The sequence below is a fragment of the Acomys minous genome (genome assembly GCF_964271855.1).
Source record: "Acomys minous genome assembly, chromosome: 13".
Classification (NCBI taxonomy): Eukaryota; Metazoa; Chordata; class Mammalia; order Rodentia; family Muridae; genus Acomys; species Acomys minous.
Window position 1 is genome coordinate 89,140,377 of NC_140495.1, and position 17,110 is coordinate 89,157,486.

Consider the following 17,110-nt stretch of genomic DNA (forward strand, 5'->3'; position numbering starts at 1 on the left):
AGTGAATAGCCATGACTTCGAGTTCTCCTTTTTTTTGGAGGCAGAGTCTCATTATGTAGACCAGGCTGCCCTTGAACTCACAGAGATGACCTAGCTCTGCCTCCTGAGTGCTGGGATTAAAGATGTGCACCATCACACCCAACCTGATTAAAATAGACTCCTTTTTGAGCTGGGTGGTTGTGGTGGTGGCGGCAGCAGCATCCTCTCCCCACTGCCCCTCCCCCACACACACACTGAGAGGCAGAGGCTAGCCTGGTCTACAGTACAAGTTCCAGGACAACCAGGACTACACAAAGAAACCTTGTCTTGAAAAAAAAATTTTTTTTGTTTTTTTGAGACAGGGTTTCTCTGTGTAGTCTTGGCTGTCCTAGACTCACTTTGTAAACCAGGCTGGCCTGGAACTCACAGCAATCCACCTGCCTCTGCCTCCCAAGTGCTGGGATTAAGGGCGTGCGCCACCACGTCGGCTGAAAAAAAATTTTTTTAAGATTTATTTATTATTATGTATACAGTGCTCTGTACACCTGCAAGCCAGAAGAAGGCATCAGATCACATTATAGATAGTTATAAACTACCATGTGGTTGCTGGGAATTGAACTCAGGACCTCTGGAGGAGCAGACAATGACCTTAACCTCTGAACCATCTCTTCAGACCCCCCCCAAAAAAATTTTTTTTAAATAAAGACTCCTTTTTAATCAGTCTGGGACCCTGGCCCAAGGGAGAGTGCCTTGCACTTTGAGGGTGTGGTCTCCGTCCTCAGCTAACACTCTACGGGAAATTTCTTAGCAACATGGCAGAGCTGAGCCTCCAAGGAGCCTCTAAATACTGCCAAGTTGACAATAAACATTAACCATCATGGCAGGTAGGCCTGAAGACGGAAGAAACTCCACGGGAAATGAGCTCTGCTCAACAGAGTGGCACCTAGTGGGGCCCAGATCCGCTGAGGGCTGAAAAACCTGGGGCGTGCTTCAGGTGTGTGTGTGGGAGGGTTTCCACTCCCTGGAGATGTGAAAGCACAGGGTGAAGGAGGTGGATTTGTCAGGCACATACAGGAGGAAGGGAGGGCCAGGCCACTCTGAGGAGAAAGGTCACCTTACTACCACTTATGGCTCCATGGGTCCCCTCACTCATGGCTGGGAAAGGTAAGCATTTTAGCAAAATTGACCTGAGGAAAATAAAATGCCAAGATATAAAAGTAATGAAATTTCTCTATTAAAAAATGCATATAAAACCAGGCATGGGCCAGGCGTGGTAGCACACACCTTTAATCCCAGCACTTGGGAGGCAGAGGCAGGCAGATAGCTGTGAGTTCGAGGCCAGACTGGTCTACAAAGGGAGTCCAGGACAGCCAAGGCTACACAGAGAAACCCTGTCTGAAAAAAAAAAACAAAACCAGGCATGGTGGACCATGCCTGTAATCCCAGGACTCAGAAAGGCAGAAGCAGGCAGATCGATGAGAGTTTGAGGCCAGCCTAGGTCAAAAAAATGAAAACAAAAAGAAAAAACAAAAAAACAAACAAGCAAAAAAACATACTAAAATAATAAATGCCAGCCCATGTATAGGACTTCTAGGAAACCTCCCAGTAGCAGATAATTTATGGTTATATAATAAACTGTTTTAAAAGCTGAAAATAAGCCAGGTATGGTAGCACATGCCTGTAATCCCAGCACTGGGGGAGACAGAGGCAGATGGATCCCTGTGAGTTTGAGACCAGCCTTGTCTACAAAGTGAGTCCAAGACAGCCAAGGCTACACAGAGGAAACACTGCCTTGAAAAACAAAAACAAAAACAAAACAAAAATGCTGAGACTATAGAAGGTGTCTCACACGTTTATAAGCTTGGCATAACTCTACAATGGACTGAAAGTAAGGACAAGAGGGGAAACATTTAAAAATACAGATGTGGGCTGGAGAGATGGCTCAGAGGTTAAGGACATTGACTATTCCTCCAGAGGTCCTGAGTTCAATTCCCAGCAACCACATGGTGGCTCACAACCATCTATAATGAGATCTGATGCCCTCTTCTGACCTGCAGGTATAAATGCAGGCAGAACACTGTATACATAATAATAAAAAAATTAATTTAAAAAATACAGATGTAATTTTCCAAGCATATTAAAAGACTAAGTAGTAGCATTTATCTAGGACTGCAACAATCATCAACACTGAAAACTCTGTTCATATATATCCCAATATCACCACATCAGAAACCAGGTATGGTGGCTCACACAGTAATCCCAGCATTTGGGGAATGGAGGACAGATGTTCAGGAGTTCAAGGGCACATGAAGGCCTAGGGCACATGAGGTCTTGTCTCAAAAGAAAGACAGGAAGGAGCAGGGATGGAGGTGAAGAAAGGAAGAAGAAAAAATTGTGAACTTGAAAAAATAATACGCGGGGCATGCTGGTATACACCTTCAATCTCAGGGCTCAGAAAACTGGGATAGGAAGACTGTGCACTCAAGGACAGCCTGGGCTACTAGGCAGTACTATGGGAACCTAGCCCTAGGGTCATGGATGGCACTTCTCTCATGTCATGGCTCAGAGACAATAGCCCATCATGTGCTGGGTCCAGTACCCAGAACAGCAGGACACAGAAAGATGGACCAGGGGAAAGGTCAGACTGGCGTCCTCCTTCTCTGTCTGCCTGGCAAGCATCTATCTATCCAGGGAACAGGTGGCATTACCACGTTCACATCCAGCCTACTGCTTTAACAAAAACAGCAGAAATTGGGCAGCTCCCTGAGCATCAGTCCAAACGGTAGATAAATAAACACATGGGCAGGTGCTCCAGCCTTGACAGTACTCTGGGTAAATGACATTAAGATAAAATAAAAGTCCTCGGTTTCTTGTTTTGTGTATTTGTTGTTTTGTTGTTTTTCTTACCAGACTGACAAAAATTGCAGACTATGACCTTGGGTGCCCTTCTGGGAAATGAGAAAACAGTGCTTCCGAATCATGGGGAGGAGGGACACAGAGGCTGCTCTCCCAAGCTCCCTTATCCTGGAAGCATGATGTCACTTCCTGGAAGAATGATGCCAAATCCTGGAAGCATGATGTCACTTCCAGGTAGGAGAGTGTTTGGGTCAACCCACATGAATTCACTGTGACTGATGTGGGAGGGGCAAGAATGTACTGAAAGGCAATGCAAATGACACTTCAAAGGCCGAAGTCATCAGTGTGGCTCCAGATGAAAGCACTTTGGGTGTGGAGGGGACCACTTGAAGAAACCCAGGCCTTCAACCAGCATCACATCAGAACCTCAAGAGCCTGATAGAGGCTTTCATAAGTCAGTTGTCCCCTCAGTCCCTACCCTGTCACTCCAGCTTGCCACAGGGCTTAAGAGCTCTCCTTTTTTCCTTCTTCAGGGCAGTATGCCCTGAACTCCTGATATTCCTGTCCCTGTGTCTGGAGTGGTGGGGTTACTGACACATCCAGTTTTATTTGGTGCTGGGAACTCCCACAGGCTAGTTGAGCACTGAGCCACACTCCCAGACCCTGGCAAGAACATTTTAAGAGACGTGACAGACGGCGATAGCCAAGTCAGGGAACAGCACTCACTGCTGACTGAGACTGTTCAGAGGCATTGCTGAAGGGGAACAAATCGAAGGTGGTTATGGAAACCCCTCAAAGTGGGCACCCACTTATTTGATAAACAGCCAGAGATCGGCACTGACAACCTGGTTGTCAACCCAGACTGCGAAAGCCTCTTCAGTACCCGCTCCCTCCACAGGATAATAACAATCCCCCCACCCCTTGGACAGTCTGCAGGAGAGGCGGTTCCTCACTTGGTGCTGGGTCGGGGGAGAGGGGAGCACTAGTTGACTGCAACCTATGAAGTTGGACACCCACCAAGCACTTTTACCAAGCAGAGGCAGAAAAGGGCCACCCTCTGCAGCAAGAACACACAGAGCAAACACTCTGAGACAGCTGGAACAGCATAAAGGTGTCACTCAGGCCCTCAGAGCTGCATCACAGAGCAACTGAGTATGCAACATGGTCAGGGAAAGGCCCCCAGGCTGAAATGTTAGTCTGACACCTTCACAGAGCGAAGAGAGGGGGAGCCACATGCTGCTGCCACGTAGCCAGGCCACTGTTCAACTTCTGTCATGGCTGGCCCAACCAGGCTTTCAGACAGAGGCACTGGGAAAGCCAGCTAGCTGTGCGTCCTCTGAATAGCCAGTGGCTGGCTGGTCAGAGCAGCCCAGAGTAGACTGTGCTGGGTAGGAACTGGCCTGAGCATGAACGAGGCAGAGGTCTGAAAGGAGGATGCGGACGCTGGGCATCGGCTCTGCGTACCAGGTTGTCCTTGGATTTGAACAGCACTCTGGCAGGAGAGAGGAAGCTTCAAGGCTCCCTGGACAGCCTTCTAGACCCTACCACCATGGCCCAAGGCCCTGCTGCTCAGCTCCCAGAGTCCCTCTGCCGTGACACTTTTGATAATCCCCTTTGTGCTTACGTCGTCTGGAGCCTTTCCTCTGAGATACACCTCAGGATATTCTAATTATTTTCCCCACAAAAATCAACCTTTGAAGATAGTATAGTGAATTATGTTGTTTATGAGGGTGTTTGAAGGGCTTTTGTTTGTTTGTTTTCTGGTGCCTCTGGGGGATTAAATCTGGGTTCTCGTGGGGCTAGGTAAGAGCACCCCACCTACAGGCTTAAACATTAGAGACTCACCCCATGTAAGATATCTGTCCTGCTAGGCTTGTGCCCCGTAGGAATGCACATTCACAAGACACTGAACAGTCAGGTGGTACACACCTGTCATCCCAACACTTGGGAGGGGAAGGCAAGAGAATCCATTGAGGGTTAGCCTGGGCTAAAAAGCCAAACAAATTTTAAAAGCCTCAGCCCATGGATTGTTGATCTCCCCTGCCCTCCGCCACCACAATACTTGACAATAAAGAAATTAATTTTGAGAAGTTATTAAGTGGCTACACAACAAAATATTAGTCACAAAAGTAGTGAGAGATGTTTTCTGCTAAGATGTAGACATGAAGATAACATAACTTTCTGGGGCTGATGAGATGGCTCAGTGGGCGAAGGTGCTTGCTGCCAAGCCTGATGACCTGAGTTCAATCCCAGGACCCGCACTATGGAAGGAGAGAACTAATCTCTAAAAACTGCCCTCTGACTACCACATATGCACTGCAGCACATGGGCACCCCATACACACACACACACACACACACACACACACACACACACACACCAAGATAAAGAAGGTCTTTAAAACTCATCTTTTTAAAACTATATAAAAACTGAGCATGAGGCAGGGGATGGTGGCGCACACCTTTAATCCCAGCACTCAGGAGGCAGAGGCAGGAGATCTTTGTGGGTTCGTCTACAAAGTGAGTCTAGGATAACCAAGGCTGTTACACAAAGAGACCCTGTTTTGAAACAACAACAAAAACAGACCATGGAGGTTGCTAGCTGCCCAGCCTGACTGAGATGTCAAGCTCTAGATTCAGCGAGAGGCCCTGCTCAAAAGAACAAGGCAGAGAGAGAGTGATGAAGTGTCCCCTCCAGCCCCCTCCTCTGGCTTCTGCACATATACAATACACACACACACATACACACACACACACACACACACACACACACACACACACACACACACACCTCATACACATCTTAGTTTGGTTTCTATCGCTCCGGTAAAACACCACAATCCAAAGCAACTTGGGAGGAAAGGGTTTATTAATTAATCTTACAGCTTGGAGTTCATCATCTGGAGAAGTCAGAACACGAACTGGAGGCGGGAGCCTGAAGGCGGGAACCTGGAGGCGCGAGCCTGGAGACAGGAGCTGACGCAGAGGCCATGGAGGGGTGCTGCTTACTCGCTTGTTCCTGTGGCTTACTCAGTGTGCTTCCTTACAGAACCCAGGGGTGAGACCACCCACAATGAGATGGACCCTCCCACATTAATCACCAACCAAGAAAATGTACCACAGGCTTGCCCTCAGGCCAATCTAGTGAGAGAACTTCCTTATTTGAGGTTCCCTCTTCACATTTACACCCCAAAAGGCTGCTAAGCCCCCCACACACTTTTTTCTCTGATTTTTGTTTTAAGATGTGTGTGGGTATGTGTATGCATGTATGCATGTGTGTGTATGTATGTATGATGTATCTGCAGGTATGTATGTGTGTCAGGGAGGATTTCTCACAGCACAGAAACGTCACCTAGCAGCTGTCAAGGACAGCGACTGTCAGAGAGATGAAAAACAAGCCAGTTTGGACTGTGTGGAGAATGAAGTACACTGATGATAAAGGAAATTTACACAGCCTCCTGGAATCCAGGACAGGGGCTGCCTCAGAAAGTGCAAATGTCCTAGCGATTCTTTGTATACATTTATTTCTCTTGTTGTCGTGACAAAACACCTGACGTGATGGAACTTAAAGAGGATTGTTTGGGCTCACGGTTTAAGAAAGAATGTGGTCCCTCATGGTGACCAGAACAGTGGAAGCCACTCACATATCATCAGAAGCCAGGAAGCCGAGAATAGGCAGGAAGTGGGGCTGGGCTGACATCAGGGCCTGCTCCCAGAACATTTCCCAGTAGAGTCCACTTCCTCCAATGAGGCACCATCACCCAAAGGTTCTGGAATCTTCAGAGACACAGTGCCACCGGCTGGGGACCAGGTGTTCAGACACATGGGCCTATGATTGAGTATCTGACATTCAAACCAGGTGGCATGAATCAAAAGGAGATGGGAACAGTGCCCGCCCAGAGGTGCTGGGCAGGAAGGCTCATGGGTGACTGCAGAGGAAGTGGGGGGTGACATCTGTCCTCCTTAACAGGCCCTAACTCTACTTTGAGTGTCTTTCTTTCCTAAGATCTATAACAAAATCTGCAGCTCTGCTTCATCACAAGGCTAGTCCTGGAATTCTTCGTGTGTGTCTATAAATGTGCTGGTTGGTTCTATGTCAACTTGACATAAGCTACTGGCATTTGGGAAGAGGGAGCCTTAAGTGAGGAGACGCCCCTGACTAAGACCCAGATTGGCCTGAGGGCAAGCCTGTGGTACATTCTCTTGTTTGATCATTGCTGGTGTTTATTCAGTGGGGGAATCTAGTATAAGACGGTGGGCTGTGACTGGTGACACAGGAGGAGGGATGTCGGTAACACCCACAGCCTCTAAACATCTGGAGTGCCTGTAACAAGGACTTTCCATTCACCACACATCTACCCTTACTCTGGAGGAACAGAGGACCATTTATCTGTGTGGCTTCCATAATGGCTGCCTCACACTAAAGATAACTGGCGAAGAGGCATGTTGCGTGTTTAAACTGTTTTTAATGCTCAAAAGCTCTGTACAAAAACAAAAACCCCCCAAAAAAAAGAAAAAAAAAAAAACCAAAGGATTCCTCACAACACCCCTGTGAGGTAGGTAGGCAAGTATTATTCTCCCATTTTACAGATGGGGAAACTGAGGCAGAGAGGTACAGTGATCTGCCACTGGTCCCAGCATATCTCCAAGTCAGTGTCAACCACGGGAGTGTGAAGGATCTCCCTCTGGTCTCTGACACCCTGGCTAGACTTTATCTGAAAAGAGCTGACATGCGCAAAACAGGAACCAGCAAACCCAGAAGCTGTGGACAGACATCCAGCAGCTTGCAAAAGAATTCAGTTAAGAGGGTCACTACTTCACCGGGCTGGAAACAACTTTGGCCTCTTCAAATATCACAGCTAACAGCTGACAGGTCCTTCCCACTGAAGGACAGGAGCCCAGGGCACTCAACCCTGTCCCCCAAGGAATCAAGCAGGTGTTCAACCACTGGTTACATCAAAGTGCTTCCCAGCCTGAGACTCACTGCCTACCCCCCTCTTCCCACTGTGTGAAGGAAACTGCTCAGCAGGGTCCCTGAGAAGCAGCCTAGGGATCCTGGCAGGGGGTAGGCCTGGAATCTGAGGCCTGACAAGGCGCCAAGGCCCTCCCTCAGCTCCACTGTTCGCAAGAGTCTCTCCCAAGAGTCACCCTAGATCCTGCCAATAGGTTTCCAACAAACAGATCAGATGCTGCCTCTTCACTGCCTCATCGCGGCCTTCACGTTCTTTCCAGCTCCTCCTCGGACTGTCCACCTCTGCCAGCCTAGGGAAGGAGGAAGGAAGGGCAGGAGAGGCGGAGCCATCCTCACAGTCTTCCAGGCTGGCAGACACTCATTTGCTGGGCAGAGCTGCCTTACACATGGACCTGCCCAGCTCCTCATCCTCCGCACCTACCTCGACAGCTGCCTAGGCTGAAAAGACTGAGACGCAACAGCAAGCCAACTGGGGGAAGGGAGTGAAAACATAAACATGGCCGGCCCTCTGCCCATCTAGGCAGTCTGATGCCCAGCAGTGAGAGGGGACAGTGACGGTGACTGGCTGTTTGGAGAGCAAGCTCCCTGGAGGCTGTGCACCTGCTCCTCTAGTAGGTATCTGAGGCCATTACAAAAAATGGTTGTGCTGCCTATGCATCCTATGGAAACCTCTTTCCAAAGGCTCTCAGCGCCTCAGTCTCTCCAGGAAGCTGGCAGGTGTCCGTCTGAAGCAAAGAGAACCTCAGGCCACTAGCCCGCCTGGCAAGGAGCGAGAAGGCCTACAGGAAGTCCCCAGCATCACAGGGCTCTGAGTCTCGGCTCTCCTCCTGCCAGCGGTAGCGGAGCCTTGACAGGGGCTGGTCCTCCGTGCTCTCCAGCTCAGGGAAGCCCAGCTGGTTGAGGATCTCATAGATGCCAGCTTTGGTTGCCACCTGGAGAGGGCAGAGACGGGGCAAAGCTTCAGGGCAGGAGGCACCATCGGCCCACTGTCCTCATACCACCCTTCCCTTGATGAGTTCTGACCCAGAGCTGCCCTCAGCCAGCTCAGCGGCTACCACAACCCTGCGTGATCATCTACAGCCACGCTGTTATGGGGTCACTGACAGTCTTCTCTCCAGGGACTGCATGGGGCAGGCTGGGCAAACACACGAGGCACTGGGCAAGCCTAGGAGACCTCAGCAGCACTGGCCTGGCCACTCCAGGGCAGCGAGGCTGCAGAAACAGTATGGATGCCAGAGCCGGCAGTTGCCCTTCCCTTCTGCTCTGGACACTCAACATGGAGTTGGTGGCCCAGCAGCCTAGCTCTTGGCCCCAGGCTCCAACCATTCCCTACACCTTCCTGGGGACAATTCCACAGCCTGGAGTAAAAAGATAAAGCTGTCCTTGCTGTCCCCAGGCATGCTAGATGAAGAACATTAGCAAGCATGTGGGATTATGGATGGGAGGCAGCTTGATAGACATTATTAGAAACAAATGGCATGGGATTGGGCCAGGTATAGGATACCTGCCCCAGGTTAACTAAGGCTATTTTAAAATATAGCAAATGTCTGTGTCTTGATTGATTGATTGCTAGCCAGGCATACTGATAATACGATAATTAAAAACAACAGGGGCTAAAGTCTCCTGAGTTAGAATCACACTCCTGGCTGAACCAGCAGCTCTCTCTTGATATCCTTCCACACCCAGCCCTAAAAGCAGCTAGAGACTGAACCAGTGTGCCCCCAGCCCCTGGCTCCCCAGAGCTCCTTTGTCTAAGCGGACTGCAAGCAAAAAGTGTCCTTGTCCCCAGGCTGGGTATGTAGCTGTTAGTTAAGTGACTGCCTGGCAAGCAGGAAGCCTTCAGGTTTGAGCCCCAGTAACTATATAAACCAACTGGGCGTGGTGATAAGCCCCTGTCATCCCAGAATGGTGGGACCAGGAAGATCAGAAGTTCAAGGTCATCCTCAGCTATATAGTGAGTTTGAGGCCAGCCTGGGCTACATGAGACTCTCCCACGTACATTCTATCCTGGGGCTCGAAGAGGAAGGCAAGCCTGGCCCTACTCCCCAAGGTGGTCTCAATATGGCCTTCTGACTCAGGTCTCCTGACCCAACCCTCACCTTCAAGTACAAAGATTTACTGCACAGGCTTTCCCACACTGACCCCTGAGACCAGCGCCCAGGAGCGTCCTTAGCAGCCTCTTGCCTCCCTGCCTCTGTTCCCTGTAGTTCTGGACCTGTCTCCATCCAGTCCTGGTCCCCTGCAACTGTACTATACCCACTGGCTGAGCTCCTGGCTCCAGCCCTCCACCCACTCATATCCAGATTAGAACCGGCTGATGGATGATGAGGTTGGCAGGGGCCAGCTTCCCAGCTGAGGGCTAATTACAGGTTGCTTTCCTGGGAGGACAAGAGACCTCTCTCTTGACCGCCAGGAGCCAGGTGGGATTGGAAGTCCAAGCCACCAGGGATCACAGAGGTCTCAGGGAACAAGGAGCCAGCAACCAGTTCCCATGACAACTGTGAAGAAGTCCCTGGACCTCTGCACAGATCCTCTTAACCTAAAACACACCTGGCTCTTGCCAGGTCTGGTAGAGGCACTACATATATGACACGGAGTCGCCACCACCTTCCCAGATGACACTAACACTACTGACATTATTCTAGTGCTTACAAAGCCCACGGTGGACGGAGACAGGATCAGGACAAACAAACCTTGCCCTTCGCCTTCATAGGGGACAGATGGGACAGGCGTCTAGGCAGTGCTGATCCTAGACACACAGAACAAGCTCCCAGTAGGTGCCCTCCTAACCCGCATCTCTCCCTCCTCCATCTGTCCATTCATTACCAACTGTCTACCCAGTGAGGCCCTAGGCAAGGGAGCCAGAAGCTGAGTGGGACACAATCTCCTAGGGTGAGTAGCCCATCGGGGACTCTCAGGGACCAGGGGGAAAGATAATAGTCTTCCTTGTGAGCCCATCACTCCCAGGCCTATCCATCTCAGCATCTTCTCTCACCTCCTGCATCCAGGTGCTGAAGGGCCTCTGCCAGGAGCTGGCCTTCTCCAGGCGGAGGTAGGCATTAAAGAGGATTAGGTAGATGTAACGCTCCAGGTACTGAAGGCTCCGCAGATGTAACCTCCGAGCCTCCTGTGCCTCTTTGGTGGCCTTTGCCTAGAAAACAAGGATGGTGTCATCAGGGAGATCCACTGTGTCTCTCTCTCATACACACACACACACACACACACACACACACACACACACACACACACACACACACTGCCTAATCACTGACCAGCAGAGCAGTTTTAATGGCAGGTCCTCAGATACTGCCTGGCCTGGTCACAGAGGAGACCCACAAGGTCCATCAGTTCCTAGGGGTGGGGGTGGGGTCTAAAACCCATTTCCTACTGAGAAGAAAGGCCTCTATTTCCTCTCTGAAGGCTGCCCCAAAGCCAGGTTGTCTGTGGGAAAGCTAGGGACACCTGAGGTATAGAGGATGAGATGTCCATCTCATGGTCCTCTGGGAAGGATTCTATTGCCAGCTCCTGTCAACATGGTCCCCAGTGTCCCAGGGCTGTCTCCTCTCTCCCAGGCCCCTAGCACCCCTGTGGAGGCATATGAGGCTCTGATCATGGCATGGTAAGGGACCAATGGCTTAGAGCTGACTTGAGGAGGCGATCTCTACCACCTCCTCCTCAGCCTGGGCTCACAGAAGCGGGGGGTTCAGCTCCTTTCTGATTGGAAAAGGGAGAAAGCCCATCTCGGTGTCTGACCCCCACCTGCCTCCTATCTGACTTCCTTGTCTATTTCTCCATGGTGCTGGATCTGCAGTGGCAGGGATGGACGCTCAGCCCTTCAAGGTCCACCCTCACGCTCTCCAAGTTTGGGGACAGATAAGAGAGAGGAAAAGGCCACCTAAAACAGAAGGGAAGTGAGCCCCGGGTGGATGGAGTAGGGACCTCTGACTTTAGCGAGTTCTGCTCCCCCCACCTCCCCCCACCCCCAACCCCCAGCATCTTGTTTAGAAATGGTGCCAGATTACATGCTAGAAAAAGGAGATGGCGAAACTGGTGAATGGAAAGTTCCCTAGGGAGAATGGAGTCCATGTGGGCATTGAGGACCTCATGGACCTGACAGTGAGAATGTACACCCAGTGAGGGCAGCAACAGGGTAAAGACAGTGACAAATATATGTGGAAGCTGTGGCACACTAGCCTGGAAGGAAAGAGGATGCTACCTGTGTCATGTAGGACATTAATCCTATGTATGGGGCTCACGGCATCCCTGCTCTTGAGAACCACGTGGTACCTTAAAATGCCAAGCACCTAGGTTCACCCCAGATCAGCCAATGAGGGTCTCAGAGGGGAGGAGTCTGGGCACTGGAATTACTCAAGGCCAAAGGTGAGCACCATGGGAATCAGCATTGAGACCCACTGTAGTGCAAGTAGCCTCTTAGAGGAAGACACTGGGGGAGAATTGTGTTCAAGAGAAAGGGGACATTAAAAAGGGAACGTTCTTAAGGTTCTCCTCGGCAGAGAAACATGCCAGGGGGCCTCAAGATCTGGCATGCGTAGCCAGCCTCTCCTGCAGGATGGTCTACCTCCATACCTGAGCCTCTACCTGCCATAGACACGCTGCCCACACAGGCAAAGGAAGGAGTCCCAGAGGGAGAGGGTCACCCATTCCTGAACTATCTCATCCTCAGCAAGCACCCTTGGGCCTCCACTCAGGAGCGAGGAAGCTCTCTGATTCTGAAAAATAGTGTGGCCCAAACAGTGGGGGTTGGGGGGGGGGGGCTCTTCAAGTGACAACACTATCTGTGGGAGGGCACAGTGAGCCCCAAGGAGCCAGAGAGGGCTGTTCTCCCAACAGCTGGGCCACAGATGTAAACCCGTCCACGGACACACACAGTGCTGGCCTACATACTCGGGGAAGACTCCAGAGTTGCCCCTATCCCAGACATGACATGGCACAGTGCCCTAAAACTCACAGCTGGAGAGAGCCTGCACAGTAACAATTGCGCTTTTGCGGCATTTGAGGGGAGGGCAACTGGCAACGCTGGGGACCCTAGGGAGGGAAGCTGGAGAGAGAGCGGGGACAGTGCCCTGGCTCCCTGGGAGACTTTGAGACTCACAAGCTGGCTGTAGTTTGGCCGTCAGCCTCTTGGCCTCCGTATTTCAGAGACCTGGTGAGAAGGCGCCCATGAACCACGCTACCCTGAGGACTGACTGAACAAGTCTGAAGTCACCGAGATGGGTCCCACCTGCCTGCCCCACAAAGCAGTGAGGTGGCTATGTCAAGAAGAGAGGGGGAAGGGCAATAGAAGGAAAACGACCTTCAAGGTGGGTAAGGAAGACGAGGCAGTGGGCACCAGGGAGTTAGGCTGGGGCCAGGAAAGAGGCATGTCCCCAGGGTAGGAGTCAGGGCAGCTTGGACAGTCAGGGGGCTGGTTAGGTTTGGTTCTGTTTTCAAGACAGGGTTTCTCTGTGTAGCCTTGGCTGTCCTGGACCAGGCTGGCCTCGAACTCACAGAGTTGCGCCTGCCTCTGCCTCCCTGGGTGCTAGGATTACAGGCACGCCACGGCACTTGGCTCAGGCTGGTCAGTTTTGGTTGCTATGAACTTGACCTGGAAAAGGAGCCTCAATAAGGAGTTGCTTAGATTAGGTTGGCCCGTGAGCATGCCCATAAGGAAATCCCCTACTTGAGTTCAGGGAGGTGGGGAAACCCACCCTGAATGTTGGTGGTCCATATCATGGACTAGGCCCTGAAATGAACGGAAAGGGGAGAGCTAGCTGAGCACTGCCATGGAGTAATCCAATGCTCTCTGGCCCTGACTGTGGCTGTCCTGTGACCACTTGCTTCAGATTTCTGCAGCCCTGACTCCCCATAGCGGTAGACTGGATGCTGGGGGCTGGGAGCCAATTAGACCCTTCCCTCTTCCCGTCCCCCTCTGCTTCGTTTTTTGAGACAAGGTTTCTCTGTGTATGTAGCCTTGGCTGTCCTGGACTCGCTTTGTAGACCAAGCTGGCTTCGAACTCACAGAGATCTGCCTGCCTTTGTCAGGCTATCTTACCATAGAAACAGGAAGAGACACTAAGACACGGGCTCAGAGCTCGGGAGAAGACAAGTGGGCCAGCGCTGCTAGCTGCAGAATTGGAGGGCTACATACTTTTTCAAGGATTAACATCCTGTGCGCACACACACACACACACACACACACACACACACACACACACACACACACACAAATGTTTTTCTTAGAAACTAGGCAGCGATGGGCTGAGAGTGGTGGCATACGCCTTTAATCCCAGCACTCAGGAGGCAAAGGCAGGCGGATTGCTGTGAGTTTGAGGCCAGCCTGGTCTACCAAGTGAGTCCAGGACAGCCAAGGCTACACAGAGAAGAAACCCTGTCTTAAAAAACCAAAAAAAGAAAAAAGAAACTAGGCAGCAGATGAAAGGAAGAAATTGTGTGTGTGTGTGTGTGTGTGTGTGTGTGTGTGTGTGTGTGTGTGTGTGTAAACTTAAATGTGAACCATGTGGCCAACTCAGTGAAGCTGTCTGCCCGCAGGGTTGTGAGCTGGCCCCACTGCATGGGTCAGGTAGCCCCCAAGCCTCAGCCTGCTTCTCCCCTCCCAGGCTCCTGGATCCTGGACTGTTTTCAGACAGGCAGGAGTCACCCACAGTGCTCCTTGGAAAAGCCATTTTAAACTGCTTCAAACCAAGGTTGGGATGCCTCGCTCTCACTTGGCAACAGCCACACCACACCAGCACTGTCCCAAGGATGAAGTCTGAAGCGCATCCGCTGAAAGGCGTGCTACCACCAAGGGTAGAATTATCTCTAAATTCAGACGCCGTAAGAAGATGATGCCTGACGCTGCGAGAGGGTCCAAGGGACACATCCTGCCTCTGGCCACAGGGCTGTGATTTGAGACAATGGCCCATCTGCCTGTCACAGCCAAGCTTCCTATACTGGCACGGTTCCGGGAGGGGCACCTGGCCACCTCTTGTGCATAAAAATAGCCAAGCTGTTTTTAAATGGTCCAGCAAGCCAGGCTGTCATTAACTGCCATAAAGCTGGACAAAGGCTTCCTGGACCCTTGGGATTAAAACCTAAAATAAAAGAGGCCCAGGATGGATGTCAGGCCTGCAGGGACCGCAGGCTTCTCATACCTCTGGCCTGTCTCGCATGGGTTGTAGGTCTAGCTCTGTCAGTGTGTCTGGAAGTTCTTTGCTGAGCCATCAGGAAGGAGTAAGCGGGAGGCTACGCCTCTGTGCCTTCACCTACTCTATTCCTTCTGCCCAAATGGTCCTTCCTCTCCACCTAGCCCAGCCACAGTCAGCTTGTCCCTTGGGCCCTGGACAAGCCACTCCAGGCCCTGGACAAGCCCCTCCAGGCCCCCTCAGCCTCCTCTGCCCTCAGTCTGAACCTTAAGGAAGGATTTCGAATTGCTTCACCGAGGTGGGTCCTGCCTCCCCCAACAACTATGAAGTCCAAGATTGTCACTGGTTTTCTGCCTATCTGTCCCTCACTCCAAACCCAAAAGGTCTGCATTAGAGCGTGGGGTGCAGCACTTGGCAGGCCAGGGAGCACTTTTCCCTGTCTGTCTCCTCCTGAGGCAGTTTCGAAATGAGAATCTAGATTCTAGAAAGATGCTGGGAAACTCCAACACACACACATGCACGCACACACACACGCGCACACACACACGCACAAGCACACAGGCGCATGTGCTTTCATACAGGTGTCCACACAATACTCCAATAAATATATCAGGTACCCCAATTCATCACTCATGTCCTAACAGTCTCTTGAAAGCCCCCCAAAACTGTTACACCCATAAGTTTGCCATCTTAGTAGCAGCTACCTCTTCTGGCTGCAGGGGCTAATCTCTGGCTCCACATTCAATCCCCCTTCTTTGATTTACGTCTCAACCAGGAACTCCCACAGACTCCCCTTCAAAGCCCTTCCAGAGGCTGCCCTCCCCTCACCAGCTGCTCCCAGCCACCCCATGCCAGGACAGACAGTGCCTGCCTGGCCTCCCTCCATGCCTCAGTGCCCTTTCCATAATTGGAGAGGAACGGCTTGTCCTGGAAGACCATCCCAGTGTGCTAAGCCAGAAGGGACAGTAAACAGGCAGATTTTTCTGTTCATGCAAGTATTTGTCCCACCTGCCTTCTACCTCCCACTCCCTAAATAAGACACTACAGGGCCCTGCTGTATCAGGCAGCATCCTGGGAGCTGGGCTGTGGAAGTGGGCCTATGCAATGAACCAGGCACCCCCCAGTGTTAGCTGCCCCCCCCCCCAGAGAGTAAGAGCTACAAAAGTACAGATGCAGGTGCCAGAGCCAGGGGATGCTGGAACTGACTCTGAGACTTCTTTAAGTCCAGTGGTACCCAGAGACCTGAAAGGCTTCCAGCCCAGCCAGCAGCGGAAATGAGGACTCAGCTGCCGACAGGGGCTGCCCTATATACACAACAACAAAAACACACTCATGATCACACTCAATACTCACATATACTCACACACAAACTCCATCTAGCAGTGGCACCAATTCACTGACTCTACTATGAGCTGGGTATGAAGAGCCTAAGGAAACTTATATGACACTTCAACACGCCCCCCCACAAGCTACTCTAATTGCAGGGGCTGGGGGCCCTGTAGACTCGTTAACTACTGAAATGAGGTCTCCCAGGAGAGCAAAGACAGCACTGGCCTGCATCTTAGAGGGGCTCAGCACCTGAGCTATCACACTTTCTACTTTTCTTAGGAAATGACCTTAGTCCTTGGGGCACTGAGCTGGTCTCTCTGCCTCCTGGCAGCTCCTGCTTGCTCACCCTATTCCACATGGCTTCCCCTACAACCCCGTCCTCTTACTGATACCATGAGACTGTCTGTCCCCTGGGACCTGAGTGCCATCACAGAGAGAAAGAGGTATAAGATAAAGCAGAAGGTAAGCCAGGCATGGTGGCGCACACCTTTAATCCCAGCACCTGGGAGGCAGAGGCAGGTGGATCGCTGTGAGTTTGAGGCCAGCCTGGTCTACAAAGTTAAATCTAGGACAGCTAAGGCTACACAGAGAAACCCAGAGCCTGACCTTGGTTTCTGTCATGGATATTTTTCCCTTTCCTAGTCCAAAAGCAAACAAGTGGTTCACAGATGGGTTAACCTGGGGGCTGGTGGCAATGCTGGGACACCGCACTCAGTAGGGCCTAGACTTCTCATACTGGTCACAGTCACCTCATGTCTACCCTAGTTTCATGAAGTGGTTCATCTCAGGAGACTGTCTTTCCTTTTCTTTTTCCATGTGAGGCAGGGTTTGGG

At 51.2% G+C, this 17,110-nt stretch overlaps 1 protein-coding gene across 5 annotated transcripts in view; it reads right to left on the reverse strand.

The window, feature by feature from the left end:
* Positions 1-7,280: 7,280 nt before the first annotated feature.
* The window catches only part of PALD1 (phosphatase domain containing paladin 1), a 64,319-nt gene continuing 54,489 nt past the window's right edge, over positions 7,281-17,110 (reverse strand). For all 5 annotated transcript variants that reach the window (XM_084752289.1, XM_084752290.1, XM_084752291.1 and 2 more), the window contains 2 exons: positions 10,802-10,957; positions 7,281-8,738 (listed from right to left, as the gene is read on the reverse strand). In XM_084752289.1, the coding sequence (XP_084608415.1) occupies positions 8,586-8,738; positions 10,802-10,957 (309 nt within the window). In that variant the 3' untranslated portion in view covers positions 7,281-8,585. The remainder of the gene's footprint in view (positions 8,739-10,801; positions 10,958-17,110) is intronic.